Here is a 20,292-nt window from a genome sequence, read left to right on the forward strand (position 1 = left end):
ATGTGGCTCTCTCTCTCTTTTTCCCTCTGGTGTCTTGGTCCTTTAAGTTCCCATCTCTCTGTGTCTCCATTATTTTTCTCCCTCTCTCTACCTGTCTCTGGAACCCTTCCTCATCTCTCTGTGTGTCTGAATTTGAATTTCTATATCACGTGCCTCTGACTTTGTCTCTCATTCTCTGTGTCTCTATGCCTTTCTGCATGTCTCTATCTCTGTCTCTGTCTGTGTGTGTGTGTGTCTCTGTGTCCATCACTTTATTTTGCCATCTGTTTCTCTCTATCTCTCTACCTCCTTCCCGGTCTTTCTGCCTTCGCCCCACCTGCCTCCCTCTGCCACTCACCCCAACTCTCTTGGGTCATCCCTGTCCCACCCCCTGGCCTGGCATGCAGCCCGGGACACAAATCCCTGAATCAGCATTTTCCCTCTATTCCAGAAATTATGTCAGCGCTGCAGTGGGGGGCGGGGGGGGGTGCTGCTTGTAGCTCAGGTTAGAGGGTTTGCCTCCCTGCATCCTCAACCACACGGGCCGTGGCCAGCTTGGTCCACCTCTGTTCTTGGTGTTTGTTCTCCCAGGGGAGCACCAGGAGAACAGGTGAATCTGTGTTTACACACAATGTGCGTGTCTCTGGGTGTGTGTCTGCGTTTGTTTGCAGCACATTTGTGTGTGAATCTGTAGGTACTTTGCAAACTCATCCGTTCGCTCCTGCACGGATGCATGCATGCATCCCACCAACGATCCACTCATCCACTCATTCAGCTATCATCCGCTCATCCATCCATCCACCCATCCAACTCATGCATACATACATACACTTCTCTATCTATCCGTCCACTCGTTCATTCATTCAACCAACCAATACTTATTGAGTGCCTACTGTGTGCCAGGCACCATGTCAGGCAGCGGGGACACAGCAGTAAACACAAGTGCTACCCCCATGGAGCTTATGTGCTCATCAGTCCTCCTCCATGTGCCAAACTCGCTCCTACCCCAGGCTTTGCGTGGACTGTTCCCTCTCCCTGGAGCAGTCCTCTCCCCTCCCCCAGCTTCACCTGGATTATGCCAACTCAAATGTCACTTGCTCAGAGAAGCCTTCCATTGACCTCCTTCCCAGACACACAGCACCCTGGACTTTCCTTCCTAACATTGATACCCATATGGAGTTATTTAATGACCACCTGTCTCCACCACTAGACCGTGAGTCCTCCCAAGGCTGGGATTTTTGTCTGCTTTGTTCCCAGCCAAATCCTTGGTGCCTAGAACAGTGCCTGGCAGTCAGTAGATGCTTAGTAAGTATCTATCAAATTGGGTGCATGGATTGAATTGAACGAATGTCTCTGTCTCCTGGTTCCCTGTCCAGTGCTCCGGGCTCGTCTACACCCCTGGTGGTGATGACAGGCAAGGTCCTCAAACTTCCTATATGCAAACGACGTAGTGGCTGAACTCAAGGAGTCTAGAGTCAGACCACATGGCTTTGAATCTCAACTCTGACACCTCCCTGCTGTGTGACCTTGGGCAGAGCACTTCCCCTCTCTGAGCCTCAATTTCCTCACTTGTAAAATGCAGTGAAGGGGTCCATGAGCAAATGCATGTAATTACTAATTATGACAACAGTAAACATTAACCATTTTCTCTAAGCACCTCTGGTGAATTGAATTCAATCCTCGAAATAACGTAATGAGGTGGGTTTCAAAAAAAGATTACCCTCCCAATAAAAAGAAATTAGAAAAAAAAAGATTACCCTCATTTACAGATGGGGAAACTGAGGCACCAAGAATGTAAGTTATTCACCCAAGGCCACAAATGATGAGAGAGCTGGGATTTGAACGCAGGTACCCCACTTCCAAAGTCACACACACAACCAGTGCACTACAGCTACTCCTTGACACCCAAGTGCCTCTTTGGGAACATGTCGTGGGAGTCTGGCAAGCCCGTCTGTGTGCACATCTCTGAAAGTGTGCATTGCTGCATACTCCTTCTGTGTGCCTCTCCCTGTGGAACACAGCTGCCTGTGGACCCTGGGCGGAGGTCTGGCTGTGAGAGTGGTATTTGGGGTGCCTGCTCTTGTGTGCACATATCTGTGGGTGCACCACCACCCCCATGCAAGCTCCCCTGGGTGCAAATGTAGGTCCATCCGGGAGAATACAAGAAGCACTGAGGATAGGATTCAGAGTGAACCCGGAGGCATTTCTGGGGCATTCAAAAGTATGATGGTGACTGCAACGTGTATACATAGGCAGCAGTTGGGCGGATTATCTAATTAAAGGGGGGGCGCCTAGGGGACTCCTCTTAAAGTGTTTGCAGAAGAAGCAGCAATTTTTTACTTAGAGATTATATTTATATGGGTGTCACTGGGAGGCAGGGGGCAGCACTGAGGAAGACTGGGGGTGGTGAGGGGGCTTCAAGTCACCCCTACCGGCTGCCACTGAGACCAGGTAGCTCTGGATCCTCTTCAAGGGATTTAACCTCCGTGGGCCTCAGTTGTATCTTCTGTGAAATGGGAATAACATAACTCCCCCCATCTCAGAGGGCCAAAGTGAAGATTAACTCAGAGAATGCTTTCAAAGCACTTAGCCCAGTGCCCAGATCACAGTGGCAATTGTCATTCGCTGCTATTACTATACCGGTAAAGGTATACTTGCTGTTGTTAAAAAGTATTCATTAAGCACCTACTTGGTGTCAATGCTCTCCCTCTATATTGACTGGTTTTTCAAACCTCTGGGTCCCTTAGGAAACAGGTTTATTGTCTATATTTTGTTGATGAGGAAACGAACTCAGAGCAGAGTGCAAGGTCACAAAAGCAGTGCCTGGCGCTCAGTAGACGCTCAGCAAGTATCTGAGAATCTACTCAGGAGCCGGCCCGGGAAGGACCGAAATCCAGGTCCTTGCTTCTACCCCCACATCGGGCTGGGACTCAGGACCGCTGATTCTGAGGCTCTGCCTCCCCCGCCCACCACCATCCCTCAGAGTTCCTCGGCTGGGAGGACTGCAAGTCCTGGGTCCTGCGGAGAAGGCGGCTGGGGAGTTGGGACTCCTGGGTCCCCAAGGGAGGAGGGAACAGAAGGGGTGGATTCCTGGATCTGAGAATGGAGGGAGTTGGAAGCTCAGTACCCTGGGTCCTGGGGGAAGAGATGACTGGGGTCCCTGACTTCTCTGAGAGAGGAGGGGGTGAGGTCCAGGACCCCTGGATCCTGGGGGAGCAGAGGGTAATGATCTCAGATCTCTGCATCCTCGTCTGTGGAAGTACGCTGCGTCTCAGACGCCTCGGTCTCGGGAAATCTCCCTTCTTCCTCGCTGCGGCCGCGCTATTTGGGCTTTGAAGCCGCAGGTTCCGAGGGGAAGGAGGGGGTGCAGGGGGAGGAGCCGCGGACCTGCGACAGGGGCGGGGGGAGGAGCCGAGCTGGCACCTCGGCCGGCGCGCGGGGCTGCTGCGGCGGCGGCGGCGGCGGCGGCGGCGGCGGCAGCTTCGGGTGAGTCTGCTCCTCCCCTCCCCCTGCCACAACCCCCGCCCCAGACCCATCCCGGGAGGCGGCCACAGCGCGTGGGGGCGGGGGTAGGTGCAGAGGTGAGCGGATCTCCCGCCCGGGAGTGGGAGTGCTGCAGCGTTTGCTGGTCGCCCCGGGGGAGGGGCACGTGGCCCTGGAAGGGGGGGGGGTCCTGAAACACCTGGGTGTACCCCAACCTCGCCCACCGATCCCCCGAGCGTGGGGATGGTTTACCCACTCCATGGTCCCTAAGGACTTAGGACTCCGCGGCTTCTCGAGGTCCCAGACATTATTCCTCTCCCCTGCAGCGCCTTGGGACCCCGGCATCTCTTAACCCCCCCACCTCCAAAAAAATTCCCATCTCCGCAGCCGGGAGAGGTATTAAGGACTTCAATTCCCATCAGTCCCTGCAGAGCCTGGTCTATGAAGCCGCAGCAACGCGAGCGCAAGGCCTGCCGGGAATTGTAGTCTTTAAGCCGCCCCCGCCCCCCCGGAGCTGGGGACCCGGAGGTGGGAAGGGGTGGCGGGACTTCTCGGGGGTCGCCTGGGGTCGAGCAGCTGGCCCGAGTAGGACAAGATGTGCGGCTCGGACTGAGCTTTTTCTCACGGCCACGACCCCCAGATCCAGCACCCCCTCCCGCCACCTGGCTCGTAGGGACAGGCCCGCAGACCCGTGTCCACCCTACAACCCCCATGGGCTACCGCCAGCCGCCGCCTCGGCTGCCATCCAGGACACGGCAGGGATAAGCGCAGGTGAGTCTGATATGCCTGTCTCGGAGTCCTGGCCTTCTGCAGCACCCCACGACACCTGTCCATCTGTGAGCCCTGATCTGTCTGTCCCTAATTTCCCCAGCACCCTCCTTCCAGTCCATCTCTGATGTCTAGTTGCAAACCATGTGTCGCTAATTCCCCTTCTCCCCACAGCCACCTATTTCTCCTGGTCCCCTCTCTTTTATGCGCCCCCCTACCAGTCCAACCTTCCTTCTGCACCCACGTCTGTCTGCCCAGTCCTTCTCTGTATCCTCATGTCCATCTGTGATCTCTGGCCGTTATGTTTCTGTCCTTTATTTCTGCACCCCATCCATCCTCTTGTCCATTGTTTGTCTCTCAAAGATATTTCTGTCCATGCTCCTTCCTGGCACTTATCACTGCCCCTACGTCCACCCATCTCTCACACTCCCATGAATTACACACCAGCTTATTCTTTAAGGTTTGTCCATCCCACGTCTCGATCCTTAACTTTCCGTCTGTCTGTTCACCTGTCCCTCTCTTCTGGGCCCCAGTTTGCCCTTCCCATTATCTCTGTCTCCCCTCCCCTTACCTCTTCCTCTCTCAACTTGGCCCTTATCTCTGCATCTTTCATCTCCATCCCTCCCCAGCCAGCACCAGACGTAATCATCTCTTATCTTGCTACCCCCACCCATCTCTCTCTCTCTCCCGCTCTCTCCCTGTCTACACCTTCCTGTTCCCCGGACCTACCAAGCCCTGTCCCACCCTGGGCCATTGCTCACGCTACTCCTGCTGCTTTGAATGCTCTTCCTCACTCCAGCCCCACTGCCCACTGCCCATGGCTGGCTCCATCCCACCCTTCAGATTTCAGAGAGCTCCCCCGACTGCCCACCTCCAGGTCCCCTTGTGACACATCCTCCAACTATTTCTTTTAGAGCACTTCTCACAGTCTGAGGGCTATGTGTTTCTGTGTGCGTGTTTGTTGATGTGTTTACTCTTTGTCTCCCCTCATTGCATTGTGACACCAAGAAGCTGGAGACCGCGTGGGGTGTGTTCCCTGCTGGATCTGCAGCAGCTGGCACAGTGCCTCTCACGTAGTTGGTGCTCAGTGAATATTTGTTGAATGCACGAACGAGAAGTGGTTGTTCCGTTGTCTCTCCCTCCCGAAATTCTGTCCCTGCATCTGTGCAACCCTAATCTTTGTCTCCTTGTCTGTCCACCCCTTTATTTATGCATCCTTAATCTCTGCCCCTTGGCTGGCCTTCCCAGTCTCCTCCTCCTTGTCCATTTGCCCCTAATTTCTTTTCCCTTGTCCAATCCTCCCCTAATCTCCATCCCCTTGTCCATCCACTCCCAATCGCTGTCCCCTTGCCTATCCTTTTTCTGTCTCTTTCCACCCTTTATCCACCCCTCTCCCCCATTCCATTCCCCATCTGCACTCTTGCCCGGCCCCTCCCAAGAACAGGACCCGCTGGCCACCATGTCAGGAGACTACGAGGATGACCTCTGCCGTCGGGCACTCATCCTGGTCTCGGACCTCTGTGCGCGGGTCCGAGATGCCGACACCAGTGACAGGTGCCAAGAGTTCAACGACCTGCGAATCAGAGGCTATCCCCGGGGCCCCGATGCAGGTCAGCACCCCCAGCCGTCTTGGCCAGCCCCCTGCTTCCACTATAGCCCCCTGCTTCCACTATAGATTCAGAACAGCCCTGCTCAGCTTCCTGTTCCTTATGGGGCCGGTCCCTCTTATAGTCTTGCCTCCATCCTGCCTGTTGCTGGTCCCCCAAACCTCTGATCTAAGGATAAGGAGCTCTGTGATCCGTGTGACCTGTGACCTTTTGGATTTTGCCCTGTGGGCCTCCTGTCCACCCTCCCTCACCACCACTCCACTGCTGCCACACACCCCCTTCAGGTATCTTTGTGCATTTCACATAGTGCTTAGAAGCTCAGGCTCTTAAGTCAGTCTGTCTGACTTGTCTGGGTTCAAATCCCACCTCCCCCACTTACGAAATGAATGGCTTCTTCTGTGCCTCGATTTCCTCATCTGGAAAATGGGGATCATAAAAGTGACTACTTCATGGGGCATCTGAGAGACTCAAATGATATAACACATGTGGAGTGCTAAGAACAAGCTGGGCGCACAGTGGTCATTCAATATATGTTGGACTGTACTTACTGAGCACCAACTGTGTACCAGACAGTATACAAGATCCACTACCCTTTGTGGTACATATAATCCCTATTTTCTCTTTTTTTAAATTTTATTTTTTAATTGAAGTATAGTTGGTTTGCAGTGATTCAGCAAAGTGATTCATATATATTATTTTTCAGATTCTTTCCCATTATAGGTTATTACAAAATACTAAATATAGTTATAATCCCTATTTTCAATGGGGGAAACTGAGGTCCAGAAGGTGGAGTGATCGGCTCCAGGTAACCCAGCTAGGAATCAGCATGGCTCTGAGAGCTAGGGAATATCATGATTGCCCTCGTCCAGATGAAGAACCTTCAGGAAGCATGAGGTGGGAGGTTACAATGACAGTCACGCTTGCTGAGTGCCAGGGCGGGGCTCAGCATCTCGAGTGCTGGATGTCCGTGGGACAGTGACGAGGAACGAGGCCCAGAGACCTGAAGCAGCTCGCTCAGAATCTCATAGCCTGTATGCAGGAGAGCCAGATTTTGACCCCAGGAAGCCTGGTACACTACTGCAATTGTGAGTGATGGGGAATCCCAAGACCACCCTCAGGTTCAATGATTTCTAGGACTCACAAAACTCAGAAAAGCTGTTATACGCATGGCTACATTTCATGACAGCAAAAGGATGGAGACTAAACTCAGCAAAGGGAGAAGAGGCCTAAGGTAAGGTGCAGGAGAGACCAGGCACGAGCCTCCAGTTGTCCTGTCCTGATGGAGTCACGCAGACAGCCCTTAGCTCCCCCAGCAACAACGTGTGACAACACGCACAGAGTAGGGCCCGCTCGGGAAGCTCACCAGAGCCTCTGTGTCCAGGGTTTTTACTGCTTAGTCTTAGCCCCTCCAAGGGTCAAGCTCATAACACGTGGCCCAAAGACCCCAGCATCAATCACATTGTTACACAGACTATGTGATGTGGCCCAAGTGTCTCAGGTAAATAAAAACACTCGGGCAGGACATTCCCAGGGCTTAGAGGTTCACCCCAGGAGCTGAGCAAGGGCCAAACGTTTCTTTGGGCAAAAAGGTTAGTATTTTACTGCACAGCTATACTGCCTTGCACGCCCAAATGGCTCCCCGGTGCAGGCAGACAGGAGTGAGAAGTCTGCCAGGGTTTGGAGGATGGATGTTTTGACTTGGAGAGGGTCTGGGCCAGGCTGACAGTGGGGGAAAGCATCTGTTCAATTCTTCTCCCCCTTCTCTTCCAAAATGGCCCCCTTTTCTCCATTCTTTCCATGTTCAGGAGGCCAGAAAGTCCTTGCTCCGGTTTCTAACAGGCCCCCAGAACTCTAAGTAGATGTCGGTCACTTCGAAAGGAGCACCCTAAGGGGTTGGAGGTGGGGTGGGAAACTCGAGAGTTCTGCCACTGCCCGCCATGTGGGCCTGCAGGGTCACGTCCTCCCTCTCAGACACTCAGTTTCCTTATTTGTAAACTAGGATCAGTCATCCTTAGGTTACACAGTATCCTGAGGATTAACACCATGGGCCACTGACTCAGATTCCCTGGGCAGCTCAGGACTAGAGGGCATCCCCCTTGCCACCAAGAGCTCCCTGAAGTGACACAGCCCTTCCACCCAGCTGAGCTTGTTGCCAATGGTTTAGTTACCTGCTACTCCCCCTGCCCCCCATAACCCATGGTCTGTACAGAGCAGGAATTTCCCGTGTTCCACCTCACTGAAGTCAACCCCAAATAAATTCACATTTCCTTGAAAAACCCCACTCCTGGTACCAATTACTAAATGAACCCGAAACCTTCAGTTCAAGATCTGGGCTGTCCTTGGGTTGCTCTGAAAGGCATATCAGCATATAGTAGGCATTCAGAATGTGTTAGCTGCAGTGGCGGTGATGTTGGATACGCGTGGCAGCAGCAATAAGATTTATGATTCTAACAAAAATTCACGTTCGAACTACCACTTATTGGGAAATATTGAGGTGTGGTAGCATAGTGGTGAAGACGGTAAAGCCAGGCGCCCAGACTCGAATCCTGACTCCCCTGCTCCGGCTCTAGGACTCTGTGTCTTTGGTAACTTCATGTCTCTTGGCCTCAGTTTCCTTTTGTGGAAAATAACAACAGGCATAATAATGTTGCCAACCCCCTAGCGTGCCTGTCAGGCATAAGGAAGCCAATGCGTATAAAGCACTTATGTGTCCGGAACACAGTCACCTCTCAAGAAACGTTTGCCATTATCTCCCCCAGCTTCCTCAGCACACCATTTACTCCCTGCATTCCTTAAAAGCACTATGAGAGGCAGCACTGATTTTTACCATGTGTCAGATGGGGACTGTCAGGCTCAGAGAGGTTAAGATATGTTCCCAAAGCCACACAGCAAGCTGGGATTTGAACCCTGACCTGCCTAATTGTGCCATGCAGTCTCCTTTCTCCTTGATCAACTCTTAGCATTTTAGGGAACCTTCGTCCTACCTCGGATGGTGTATTCCCTTACAGAGAGTCACTGTGGGCTAGCAATCCAGAGAATAAAAAGATTAAAATCCGAAGACAGACTGCCGGCTCAAATCCCAGATCTGTCATTGACTACCTGTGCAGCCTTACACAAGTCACTCAACCTCTGGGGTTCCTCATCTTAAAAATGGTTAGGTAGAAACACCGACCTTGAGTAGTCGTGGAGTTTATACTAAGTATTACATGTAGGGTGCTTAGGACGGTGTGTGGCAAATAGTAAAGGTTAGCTCTTGGGGACAGCAATGGGAGGATAAACTCTGACCTCACCCTGACCCCTGACCTTTGTCCTCACTCTCTCCAGACATCTCCGTGAGCCTGCTGTCGGTCATCGTGACGTTCTGTGGCATTGTCCTTCTGGGTGTCTCCCTCTTCGTGTCCTGGAAGCTGTGCTGGGTGCCCTGGAGGGACAAGGGAGGCTCAGCAGTGGGCGGTGGCCCCCTGCGCAAAGACCTAGGCCCTGGGGTCGGGCTGGCAGGCCTGGTAGGTGGCGGTGGGCACCACCTAGGGGCTGGCCTGGGTGGCCATCCCCTGCTGGGGGGCCCACACCACCATGCCCACACTGCCCACCATCCGCCCTTCGCTGAGCTGCTGGAGCCGGGCAGCCTAGGGGGGTCAGACCCCCCAGAGCCCTCCTACTTGGACATGGACTCGTATCCAGAGGCTGCAGCTGCTGTAGTAGCCGCTGGGGTCAAACCGAGCCAGACATCTCCTGAGCTGCCCTCTGAGGGCGGCGCAGGCTCTGGGCTTCTCCTGCTTCCCCCCAGTGGTGGGGGCTTGCCCAGTGCCCAGTCGCATCAGCAGGTCACAAGCCTGGCACCCACCACCAGGTGAGACAGGCTACTGGGCTGGGGGTCCACTGTGAACTTCTGTTCTTCTTATGTGTCTCTTTCCCATCTATGGCTCTCATGAGTCCTGGGGAAGGAGGGAGCTTGGGGTGTGGATTCCTGAATCCTGGGGAAAGAGGAGGCTAGGGATCCAGACTCCTGAGCTGGAGGGAGGAGGGGGCTAGAGGTCTAGGTTCTTGGATCCAGAGGAAGGAGGAGGCCGAGGACAGGACTCTGGGACCAGGAAGGTGGAAGAGAATGGAGGTTAGACCCCTGAGTCCCTGAGGCACAAAGCAATTCATCTCTTTCTCCCTAAGCCTGGACCGGTGGTGGGACCTGCAGTTCATCCATCCATTGTTCATCATTCTGTACATGTACACTGAGCTCCTAATATGAGCTAGAGCTGAGCTGGGTGTTGGAAAAGAATAGAGGCGAGCACGGCAGACACACCCTGCCCTCACGCCACTCACAATCCAGGGGAAGTGGGTCCCCAGGTCAGCTGTCCCTATCCAGCCAGGCCAGGGCTGCAGTAAAGCAGCCTAGGGGACGTGGGCAGGACCAGATCACACAAGGTCTTGAATGCTGGACTGAGGGGGTGGGACCTTGTCCTAGGGCACTGGGGAGCCACAAAGGGCTGTGAGCAGAGGAGGTCAGCTCTGGGTAGAAAGACCTCTCTGGGGCCACATAGGGGACAGACTGGAGAGACAGATTGGATACCAAGAGTCCAGGCAGGAGACAACAAGGCTGAACTGGGGATGGTGGAGGAGGAGATGAGGTAGAGAGAGTCAGGGCGCCGAGAGTCAGGGATGGAACTGGGGTGACAGCTGTGGGTAGAAGGGGGTGGGAGGAGGTAAGGACAGCACCCAGGGGTCTGGCCTGGCGGTTGATTGGGTGAATGGTGGGGCCGTCAGAGGATCTAGGAAGAGCAGTGGGTTTGAGGGAGACCCTGAGCTTATCTGGGTCTTGTTGAATGGGAGGGGCCCGGGGGAGCATCCGGGGAAAACTGCCTCCGGGAAGGATTGTCTTGGGCTCCAGAGGTTCATAGGTGGTTCTTGTCCAGTGGGCTGGCCAAGGGCTCATGGAAGTTATAGTTTGAGGTCTCTGGGGAGGCCTTCCAGAGGTTGATGGATACACCAGTCTGAGTTCCTCCTTCCCCCATTATACAGATGAAGAAACTGAGGCCCAGAGGGTGTTAATGACCTCCTCAAAGTCACTCTGGGAGCAGGGAATGGCCCTTCAGTAGCTGAAGGCATCTCACCCGGCATCCCTTTCCACGGCTTGGTGCCCTCCCACTTCCCCCAGCCTCATGCCTGCCTCTCAGCGCATCTGGGGCTCCCATGTCCAGTCATGACTGCCCATCACTAGGGGCCCAGGTGTGATGGTCCATGGATGGACGAGCAGGGACCACAGGGATGGGGACATTCAGGAAATGGGAGGGAAAGGATTGCAGGGGAGAGAGGAGATGACGATGGCCCCAGCTGTCTGACCTGCAAATCTAGGTGGATTCTGGGGAACTGGGAGAGCGAGTGGGCTTGGGAGGAGGCACTGAGCCCAGCAGGGAACACGAGGGGTATGTGGTGTCTGATGGGCAGCTGAGGCTGTGGGCTGAACCAGGCTGGAGTCAGAAGACAGATTTAGCAGACGTCAGGCTGCTGATGGCCGTGGAAACCTGGGGCACAGCTGAGCTTGTCCAGGGAAAGCGTGTGAGTGAGAAGGGGAGAAGATGGCAAAGATGGTTAAGGATAGAGCTTTGGGCTTCCAGAGTGTTCTACAAACACAGACAGCCAGAAAAGGAAGTTGAGACAGAAAGAAAGGGGGAGCGATGGTCAGGTGGGAGAGCATGAGGCTGGGGCTTAGGACGGGTTAGGGAGACTTGGAGAAGGGCAGGTGCAGGACCAGGGGGTCTGGGCTGTGTGAGGCCCCAGGGGTCCATAGAGAAGCTACTCTGGGTCACCCCTTGAGGTCAGAAGGAGGCTTCTAGAGGCTGGTGCAAGCCCAGGTCTGGGGTGGAGCTAGCTCAGAAAAGGGGATAGGTCACCCTCCTCACACAGATGGGGAAACTGTGGCTCAGAGAATTCAAGTGCCTCGCTCAAGGTCACAGTGGGCAAAGGTGGGGACCTGTGTGCGCCTGGCAATGGGGTTTGGGGAAGAGGCAGGGAGGAGCCTCCCAGGTCTTCAGGTGCAGCGAAGATCGTTGCCACTGACCCCACCTTGTCTTCCCCACCCCGCAGGTACCCGGCCCTGCCGCGGCCCCTCACCCAACAGACCCTGAGCTCCCAGCCGGATGCGGGCAGTGAGGAGCGGCCGCCCGCCCTACCCTTACCCTTACCAGGCGGCGAGGAAAAAGCCAAGCTCATCGGACAGATCAAGCCGGAGTTGTACCAGGGCACTGGACCCGGCGGCCGGCGCGGCGGCGGGGCCCCAGGTTCCGGAGAGGCCGGCGCGGGGGCGCCGTGCGGCCGCATCAGCTTCGCCCTGAGGTACCTCTACGGCTCCGACCAGCTGGTGGTGCGTATCCTGCAGGCCTTGGACCTCCCGGCCAAGGACTCCAATGGCTTCTCAGACCCCTACGTCAAGATCTACCTGCTGCCTGACCGCAAGAAAAAGTTTCAGACCAAGGTCCGGAGTGGTGGGCTGGACATCCGGGTCCCAGGGAGGAGGGGCTGGGGGCCGGGACTCCTGGGTCTGAGGGAGGAGGGGTTGAGGGCCTGGAGCCCTGGGTCTGAGGGAGGAGGGATTAGGGGCGGGGACTCCTGCGTCTGAGGGAGGAGGGGCTGGGGGCCTGGATCCTGGGTCTTAGGAAGGAGGGGCCGGGGGCCTGGATCCTGGGTCTGAGGGAGGAGGGGCCGGGGGCCTGGATCCTGGGTCTTAGGAAGGAGGGGCCGGGGGCCTGGATCCTGGGTCTGAGGGAGGAGGGGCCGGGGGCCTGGATCCTGGGTCTTAGGAAGGAGGGGCCGCGGGCCTGGATCCTGGGTCTGAGGGAGGAGGGGCCGGGGGCCTGGATCCTGGGTCTTAGGAAGGAGGGGCCTGGATCCTGGGTCTTAGGAAGGAGGGGCTGGGGGCCTGGATCCTGGGTGTGAGGGGGGAGGGGCTGGGGTTCCAGATTCCTGGATCTGAGGAAGGAGGGGGTAGGGGTCCAGACATCTGGGTCCCGGGCAGGAGGGGCTGGTGGGCATAGTGTCTGTCTCCCTTCGTCGCCCACCCCCTCTAGGTACACAGGAAGACCCTGAACCCCGTGTTCAATGAGACATTTCAGTTCTCCGTGCCCCTGGCTGAGCTGGCCCAGCGCAAACTGCACTTCAGCGTCTATGACTTTGACCGCTTCTCCCGGCACGACCTCATCGGCCAGGTGGTTCTGGACAACCTCCTCGAGCTGGCTGAGCGGCCCCCCGGCCGCCCGCTGTGGAGGGACGTCGTGGAGGGCGGCTCGGTCAGTGGCTGCTGCATCCCCCATCCCGGGGACCTGGGACCCCTCAGTTTGCCATCTCCTTGCCCCCCACTTCATAACCTTGTAACTCCTTGATCCTGGAGTTTTCTGTTTAGCTTTATTTTGTTGTAAGATATTGCAAACGTACAAGCAAGAATAGAGACCGATATAATGGACCCCCATTCCCCATCCGCACTTTGTCAACTATTAATATCATAACTGGGCCCCAGGTTTCCCAACTTCTGACACCAGCACCTCACCCCCCGACCCCGTTGACATCTGATGGTAACCATTGAGAAAACTATAATAGACGCCCATATACCCACCGGCCAGCTTTGTCAAACTTCCATGCCATGACCCCCTGACTTCTGCCCGCTGGCCCTAGATTACTGACCCTCCAACTTCCCAAGCCCAAAGTTCCTTTTGTTTTCCCAACTTCCTTCCCCTCACAACCTCCCAATTTTCCAATTCCCAGAGTTCCTGAACTCCCCCAACCCCTCTGAACTCTGAACATTTTGTTTCAAACCCCTGACTTTCAGATTCTCGAATATAATCTAATCCTGTCTCTTCATGGTCTCCACTAGAATCCTGATAGCCTGATGCCCCAAGCCTCGGACATACTGGGATCCCCAATATCCTGACATCTCCCCAATTCCCCCAACACCCCCCATGGGCCCCTTCCTCATTTCTTACAACCTCATTCTCCTGTATATCCAATCCTTCCCCAAACCCAGCCCCTAGGTCTTCGTTGGGTGTCCTGACCCCTTCCACGCCCCAAACTTCACACCCTCCCAACTCCTCAGCCCTCTCAGTTCCAATCTGTGGGTTTCCCAACATTCCAGCTCTCTGCCAATCCGGGGTAGCTGTGTGTGTCAGGGCTGGGTAAGCCCTGTCCTCATATCACGAGAGGGCTGGTTTTGCCCACCTGATGGCCCTACTCGAGGTCCTTCCCTTCTCTGAGCCTCAGTTTCCCCATATGTACAATGACACGGTTGAACCAGGTGCCCATGGCTCTTCCTAAAGTACCCTTCGCTGGACCCTCCAGAGCCTGCTTGCTCAGTCCCCCAAGCCCAGCCTGTGAGAATCACGTGCCTAGTTGTAGGGTCCTGACCCCAGGACCCACCTAGCCCCGCTCCCTGTCATTCCCTGAGGCAGCCCCACCCGAAGGCACTCTCCTGCATCCATCTTTGTCTCCTTTTGTCACCTCTCCTTTTCCCTCCGCCTCCTGATAACTCCAGGTATCGCTCATTCTTTCATTTATTCATGCATTCCTTCAACACCTGTTTTTTTCAGGATCAAGACCTTGGGAGCTGTGGGTCTAAGTTGTCACACAGTTTGCTGTCAGGGGGCCAGCATTACGGGGACACGCAGTGGGAGCATCTGCTCAGGGCTGCAGGGAATCTGGGAGCTTGTGGGAAGAGGTGACAGCTAAGCCACGGCTTGTTGGCCGAGAGGAGATGGGGAGGAAGGGTATTTAAGCCAAGGGAACAGCCTGGGCAAAGCGTCAGGGGACTGAGTGGTGAGTCTAGGGACCTGGGCTCCTAACTGTGGTTGGGAGGCGAGGGGCCGAGATGAGACTGAAGGATGGGACAGGCGGGTCATAGGTCCCCTAGCTCTGGCCACTGTTCCAGGTCCATCTGTGTGTGTCACAGCGAAGGGTCTGCCTTCCTTGTAACCTCTGTCTGGTTCTTGGCTGTCTCCTGTCTTAAGACTGACCTTTCTGTGTCTTTTCTCTGCCCCACTCTCTCTGGATCTCTGTCCCTTTCTCGATGTAGGTCTCTGCCTCTGTTTCTCTCTCTCTCTGGGTCTTTTCCCCTCCCCTCTCATTCTGGGTCTCCGTCACTCTCTCTGGGTGTCCATACCCCCCACCGAGTCTCTGTCCCCCTCTCCGGATCTCTAGTCCTGCCCCTTGGGGACTCTGTCGCCTCCCAGGCCTCGGTGCTCCCTCTGAGTCTATGCCCCTCTTCCTCCTACCCACCCCCTCTGTGCTCCCCTGTCTGGGTCTCTACCACCCCTCTCTCCTCTGGGTCTTTCTGACTTTAGAACTCTGTGGGTCTGTCTTTCTGACTGTATCTCTCAGAGTTTGCATCTCTGTCTCAGTCTATTTCTTACCGTGTTCTTCTCTCTCTCTCTCTCTCTTTCTGTCCCTCTCCTGCTCTCTCCCGCTCTCTCCCCCCACCCATGCCTCTTCCAGTCTTCCCTGCAGAACAAGTAGGATTTGACGGTGGCAGGCAGCTGTGGCCGAGGAGTTACCAGGTTTGGCCCGAAGTCAGATTGTTAAGTGGATCAGAAACCTGAGCCCTGGAGACGTGAGAGGACAGCTGGAGTCTGGGGATGGGAGAGAAAGTCAGGGAGAGACAGTGGGAGGCTGAGGCAAGGCGTCGCTGACCCTCTTTCCCCAACTGCAGGAAAAGGCAGATCTTGGGGAGCTCAATTTCTCACTCTGCTACCTCCCCACCGCCGGGCGCCTCACCGTGACCATCATCAAAGCCTCTAACCTCAAAGCAATGGACCTCACCGGCTTCTCAGGTGGGTTCCGGGAAGGCGCTGGCATCTGAAGGGGGGGAGGGGCTGGGACTCCTGGGTCTGAGGGGGGAAGGGCTGGGGGGGCCTGGATCCTGGGTCTGAGGGAGGAGGGGCTGGGGGCCTGGGCCCCTGGGTCTGAGGGAGGAAGGGCCGGGGGGAAAAAGGCTGCGGATCCAGAACCTTGGGTCTGGGAGAAGAGGGGTCTGGGGTCCACAGTCCGGTCTGAGGAAGTCGAGGTTCAGTGCTCTCCACAACCGCCCCCAGACCCCTACGTGAAGGCCTCTCTGATCAGCGAGGGGCGGCGTTTGAAGAAGCGGAAAACCTCGATCAAGAAGAACACGCTGAACCCCACGTACAACGAGGCGCTGGTCTTCGACGTGGCCCCCGAGAGCGTGGAGAACGTGGGGCTCAGCATCGCGGTGGTGGACTATGATTGGTGAGGGCGCGGGGGTGGGGGGTGAGGGCGGGGGGCGGGACCGGGCCTGCCTCCCTCCCTCTCAGGTGCTCACCGACCCCCCACCCCTGACCCCCAGCATCGGACACAACGAGGTGATCGGCGTGTGCCGCGTGGGTCCCGACGCCGCCGACCCCCACGGCCGCGAGCACTGGGCCGAGATGCTGGCCAACCCGCGCAAGCCCGTGGAGCACTGGCACCAGCTGGTGGAGGTGCGTGGGCGCCACCCGACGTCCCTCCCACCGCGTTTGCCCCTTCACTCACGCAACGCGTCACGTTTCTGTGGGCTGTGGAGTCAGCGTAGGTTCGAACCCCCGCTCTACCATCTCTAGCTGTGTGATTTAGAGCAAGTTACTTGAACTCTCTGTGTCTCAATTTCCTCTGTTGGGAAATGGGACCGTTAATAACACCTATTGTTAGGGTAGATGTGAAGATTCAGTGAGTTAATGCAGGACTAAGTGTCTGCCTCTTAGTAAGGGCTCAGTAAATAGTCAGCTACTATTATTATTATTACCCATGGTGCTAAGTCCCAAACAAAAGGAAAACGCTAGGTGATAAAATAGAGCGGGGTTTTCTTTATTTGTTATTTAAAGCAGGCTGTGAAAATTGAAATGAATAAGAAAATAAAGTTGAAATAGAACAGAACAGACATTTTCACAGGGCAGCAAACCAAGGATCATAGCGTTAATTTATTTTTCTCCCTGTCAGTTGTGGTCCAAACGTTTTGGAATCTGGGAGGTAGAGGGAATCTGAATGGGGGATGGAGGATGCCCTTTAGATTAGGGAGTCATGGAGGACTTCTTGGAGGAGGTGACATTTGAGCAGAGACCTGGAGGTTGAAAAGGAATGGGCTCAGGTGAAGAAGATTGTAGGGAGAGGGCAAGGCTGCCCGTTCCTGTTCCTCGGAATCATCGAGGAGGCTGATGTCAGCGGTGAGCCTGGAGCAGACAAAGAAGGGGTACGAGCAGATCCCAAGAGGCCTTGTGGGTCACGCAAGAACAGCCTGATAATTTTTAAATTAAAAGTTTAAGATCATTACTTGGTCAAGAGAAATTTTCAAACGTGGTTCTCTCATTTGAAACCAAGAAAAGCAAAGAAGTAGTTTTGAAGCTCTTGATGAATTTGCTGTCACTAAAGCCAAGAAAGTAAAATTATACTAGATTCTTTGTAGGGTATAAATTAAACATTTAAACTTAAGAAAATGTGAATTTCAATACACTTACTCTTCTTTTTTTTTTAGTATTTTCTCAATTATTTTAATATGCCACGAAAAAAAAGTTTAAATACAGAAAAATCAGGTGTATATTTCTCCTTTCATCTCCAGTTCTTGAGCCCAGGAACTGGCCCTTATTTACAATTTAAATAAATTTGAATTTTAAATAAATTTTAAATAAAACAAGTTTCATTTAAAATTTATTTAAAATGACACAGGACTGGCTTTTATTTAAAATTTGTATTTTACTCATCATGGATTTTTTTTGCATTCATTTTGATTTTTTTTTAATTGCATTACAATAGCATTTATCTTGACTGCTGAGTTTGGATGCAACTTAAATTTTGCACTAGGAGTCAGTTCCTCAGTTGGAATTGACTAGTCTGTCCCTGCTTTGGACTTTTTTCCTGGTTGGGGGTGCGGGGGGCTTAAAGGGCTGAGCACAGAACTCAGATGTGAGTTTTGAAAAGACCGTGATTGTAGTTGGATAAACAGATGGCAGCTTCTCCGTCCTTCCATCACTCACTCTTCTAATTCGCTCACTCATTTATTCACAAACTTCTCTGGAAGCAGAGAGGAGCTGAACCCCAGCAGGGTCTGGCCCTGACCTTGACTTTCAGCCAGTAGTGTTATGTGGCCCCAAAGCATCTTTCTAGTCCCAGAGCTGACCCTGCCCCTTCTCTGCTCAGCCCTCCCATGGCTCCACGGCACCCCCAGGACCGGGTCTCAGCTCCTCAGAGGCCCTGCAGGGTCTTCCCCATCACCCCAGTATCCTCATCTCTCCTCACATTTCCACGGACTGCTTCTTTGTGTCTCAGTTTCTGCATCTGTAGAATGGGACTGTTGTACCACTTGTCCCATCACTTCAGAGCCAGGCAAAAAAGAGAACTGTAAGTGATGAAAACAGGGAATTCCCTGGCAGTCCAGTGGTTAGGACTTGCGCTTTCACTACCGAGGGCGAGCGTTCAATCCATGGTTTGGGAAGTAAGATCCCACAAGCCGCAAGTCACAACCAAAAAAAAAAAAAAGAAAACAGGTTTGATGTCTTATTAGATTATTAGCAACTGTTTTGTCTCTGTCCCTCACTGCTGAGCCTTCTGGATTTCCCCTTTCAGGAAAAGACTTTGACCAGCTTCACAAAAGGCAGCAAAGGATTGTCAGAGAAAGAGAACTCAGAGTGAGGGGTAAGGAACCCAGACCGGGGATGGGAGGGGCTGGACTCCTGGGTCTGAGGATGGAGAGACATAGGACCGGGATTCCTGGGTCCCTGGGGTGGTGACGGAACTACAGCAGGTCATGGGCCTGCTCTCTGCCATCACTGATGTTTCCTCCCTGCCCGGTCCTGCAGCTCTGGCCTAAGCTCAGGATCGGACCAGGCCCCCTCAGGACCCCATCCCTTCCTGCCCGGACTGTGAATTCATCTCCTCGAAGCCATAACGTCCGAGCCACGTGGTGCGGGGCAGTGCTGGGCCTGCCCATCCTTCTACCCCTGGAGGCGTGGGGATGGAAGGCAGGCGGGCCCAGCTCCCTGTTTCAGGGTGGGGGGCATCCAGTCTCCACTGTGTCTGTCCTCCCTTCCCCGGGGCTCCCCATCCAGGCGAGGGGCCGTGCATGTCTGGGGGACCCCTCCCCCTCCCCAAACCTCTGTCTGTCTCTGTGTCTCTTTGCTGTTTGTACAAGACTTGGCGTCCTAACCCTTGTTCTCACCGTGAATGTCAACAGACCAATCCTTCGTGTTCCCCTAGACACACGCACAGCTGTGTCTACCCTTTCTGTTCACCACATCCCCCGTCTGGCCAATCCCCCCACTGCTGCTGCTATGAATGCCGGAATAAACACATACCGTGGGTCTCACTCCGTCTAGGGCTCCTGTCCTTTCTGGGACCGGGAAGCTGGGTTGGAACATCCTGGCTCTGCATTCAGACAAATGTTTCATTCGCTGCCTGGGTGACCTTTGGCAACTTAATTGATTTATCTGAGCCTTTCTAAATTTCACATTGGCCAGGACCACTGTGATTATAGGACACAAAATGCAACCCAGGGGCTTCCCTGGTGGCGCAGTGGTTAAGAATCCACCTGCCAACGCAGGGGACACGGGTTAGGGCTCTGATCCGGGAAGATCCCACATGCCGCAGAGCAGCTAAGCCGATGTGCCACAACTACTGAGCCCGCGCGCCTAGAGCCCGTGCTCTGCAACAGGAGAAGCCACTGCAATGAGAAGCCCGCACACCGCAACAGAGAGTAGCCCCCGCTTGCCGCAGCTAGAGAAAGCCCACGCACAGCAACGAAGACCCAACGCAGCCAAAAATTAATTAATTAATATTTTAAAAGGCAACCCAAACTACTGTAAGCCACAAGCAGCATGGAAAGACATCCAGGGAAGTCTGAGGGCACAGAAGGACTTCAGGCATGGTTGGATCCAGGTGTTCGAGTGATTCTGCTTTGTCCTTTATTGACTTCATTCTCAGGCAGGTCTTTGTGGTGGTAATAAACGGCCATTTGGAACTGCGGCTTCTGCATCTGCCATCATGCCTTCAGCTGCAGAAAACAGAGAGAGCTGAAATGGTAGAGATTTCTTTTGCTCATCTAACAAACGTTTTAAAGATACAAAGTCCCAGGGTTAGTTCAGCTGCTCAGTGTCAGGCACTGGGTTGGCATCTGTGAGAATTGTTTTGCTTTCCCCTCGTGGGTACAAACTGTCTGCAACGGTACCACATGTTGTGTTCTCAGACGGTGACATCTAAGGCAGAAAATGTGGACAGGGGCCTCCCCTTATGTGTTCCCTTTTTTTTCTCCCCGGAAGAGTTCTCCTTCTCATTTGCCAGAGTGGGTTCTGTGGCCAGCCTGGGTTGCAAAGCAGTCTGGAAAGTGAGCATCTGTCATTTCTAGTCTATATTGTGGGATGTGGCCCTTGCCAGCAAGGAAGCACAGAAAGGGGAATGATTGTTGGGTAGGAAATTAACAGGACCTGCTGCAGCTGCAAAAAAA

The 20,292-nt window shown here is 54.3% G+C and overlaps 2 protein-coding genes across 2 annotated transcripts in view; one reads left to right on the forward strand and one right to left on the reverse strand.

Annotated features, from left to right (window-relative positions):
* The window catches only part of LOC309836729 (uncharacterized protein C19orf81), a 21,738-nt gene extending 12,532 nt beyond the window's left edge, over window positions 1–9,206 (reverse strand). The window contains exon 1 of the mRNA XM_082676852.1: window positions 9,141–9,206. Within this exon, the coding sequence (XP_082532978.1) occupies window positions 9,141–9,189 (49 nt within the window). The 5' untranslated portion in view covers window positions 9,190–9,206. The remainder of the gene's footprint in view (window positions 1–9,140) is intronic.
* On the forward strand, window positions 5,690–18,485 carry SYT3 (synaptotagmin 3; the record flags this gene model as incomplete). The annotated part of the gene is made up of 8 exons (XM_082676810.1): window positions 5,690–5,840; window positions 9,162–9,687; window positions 11,916–12,303; window positions 12,896–13,114; window positions 15,520–15,640; window positions 15,902–16,073; window positions 16,171–16,303; window positions 18,420–18,485. 8 exons carry the CDS (start codon window positions 5,690–5,692, stop codon window positions 18,483–18,485), a joined length of 1,776 nt encoding a protein of 591 aa, XP_082532936.1.
* Window positions 18,486–20,292: the final 1,807 nt, after the last annotated feature.

This window comes from Grampus griseus (genome assembly GCF_964374135.1).
Source record: "Grampus griseus genome assembly, chromosome: 19".
NCBI classification, from domain to species: Eukaryota; Metazoa; Chordata; class Mammalia; order Artiodactyla; family Delphinidae; genus Grampus; species Grampus griseus.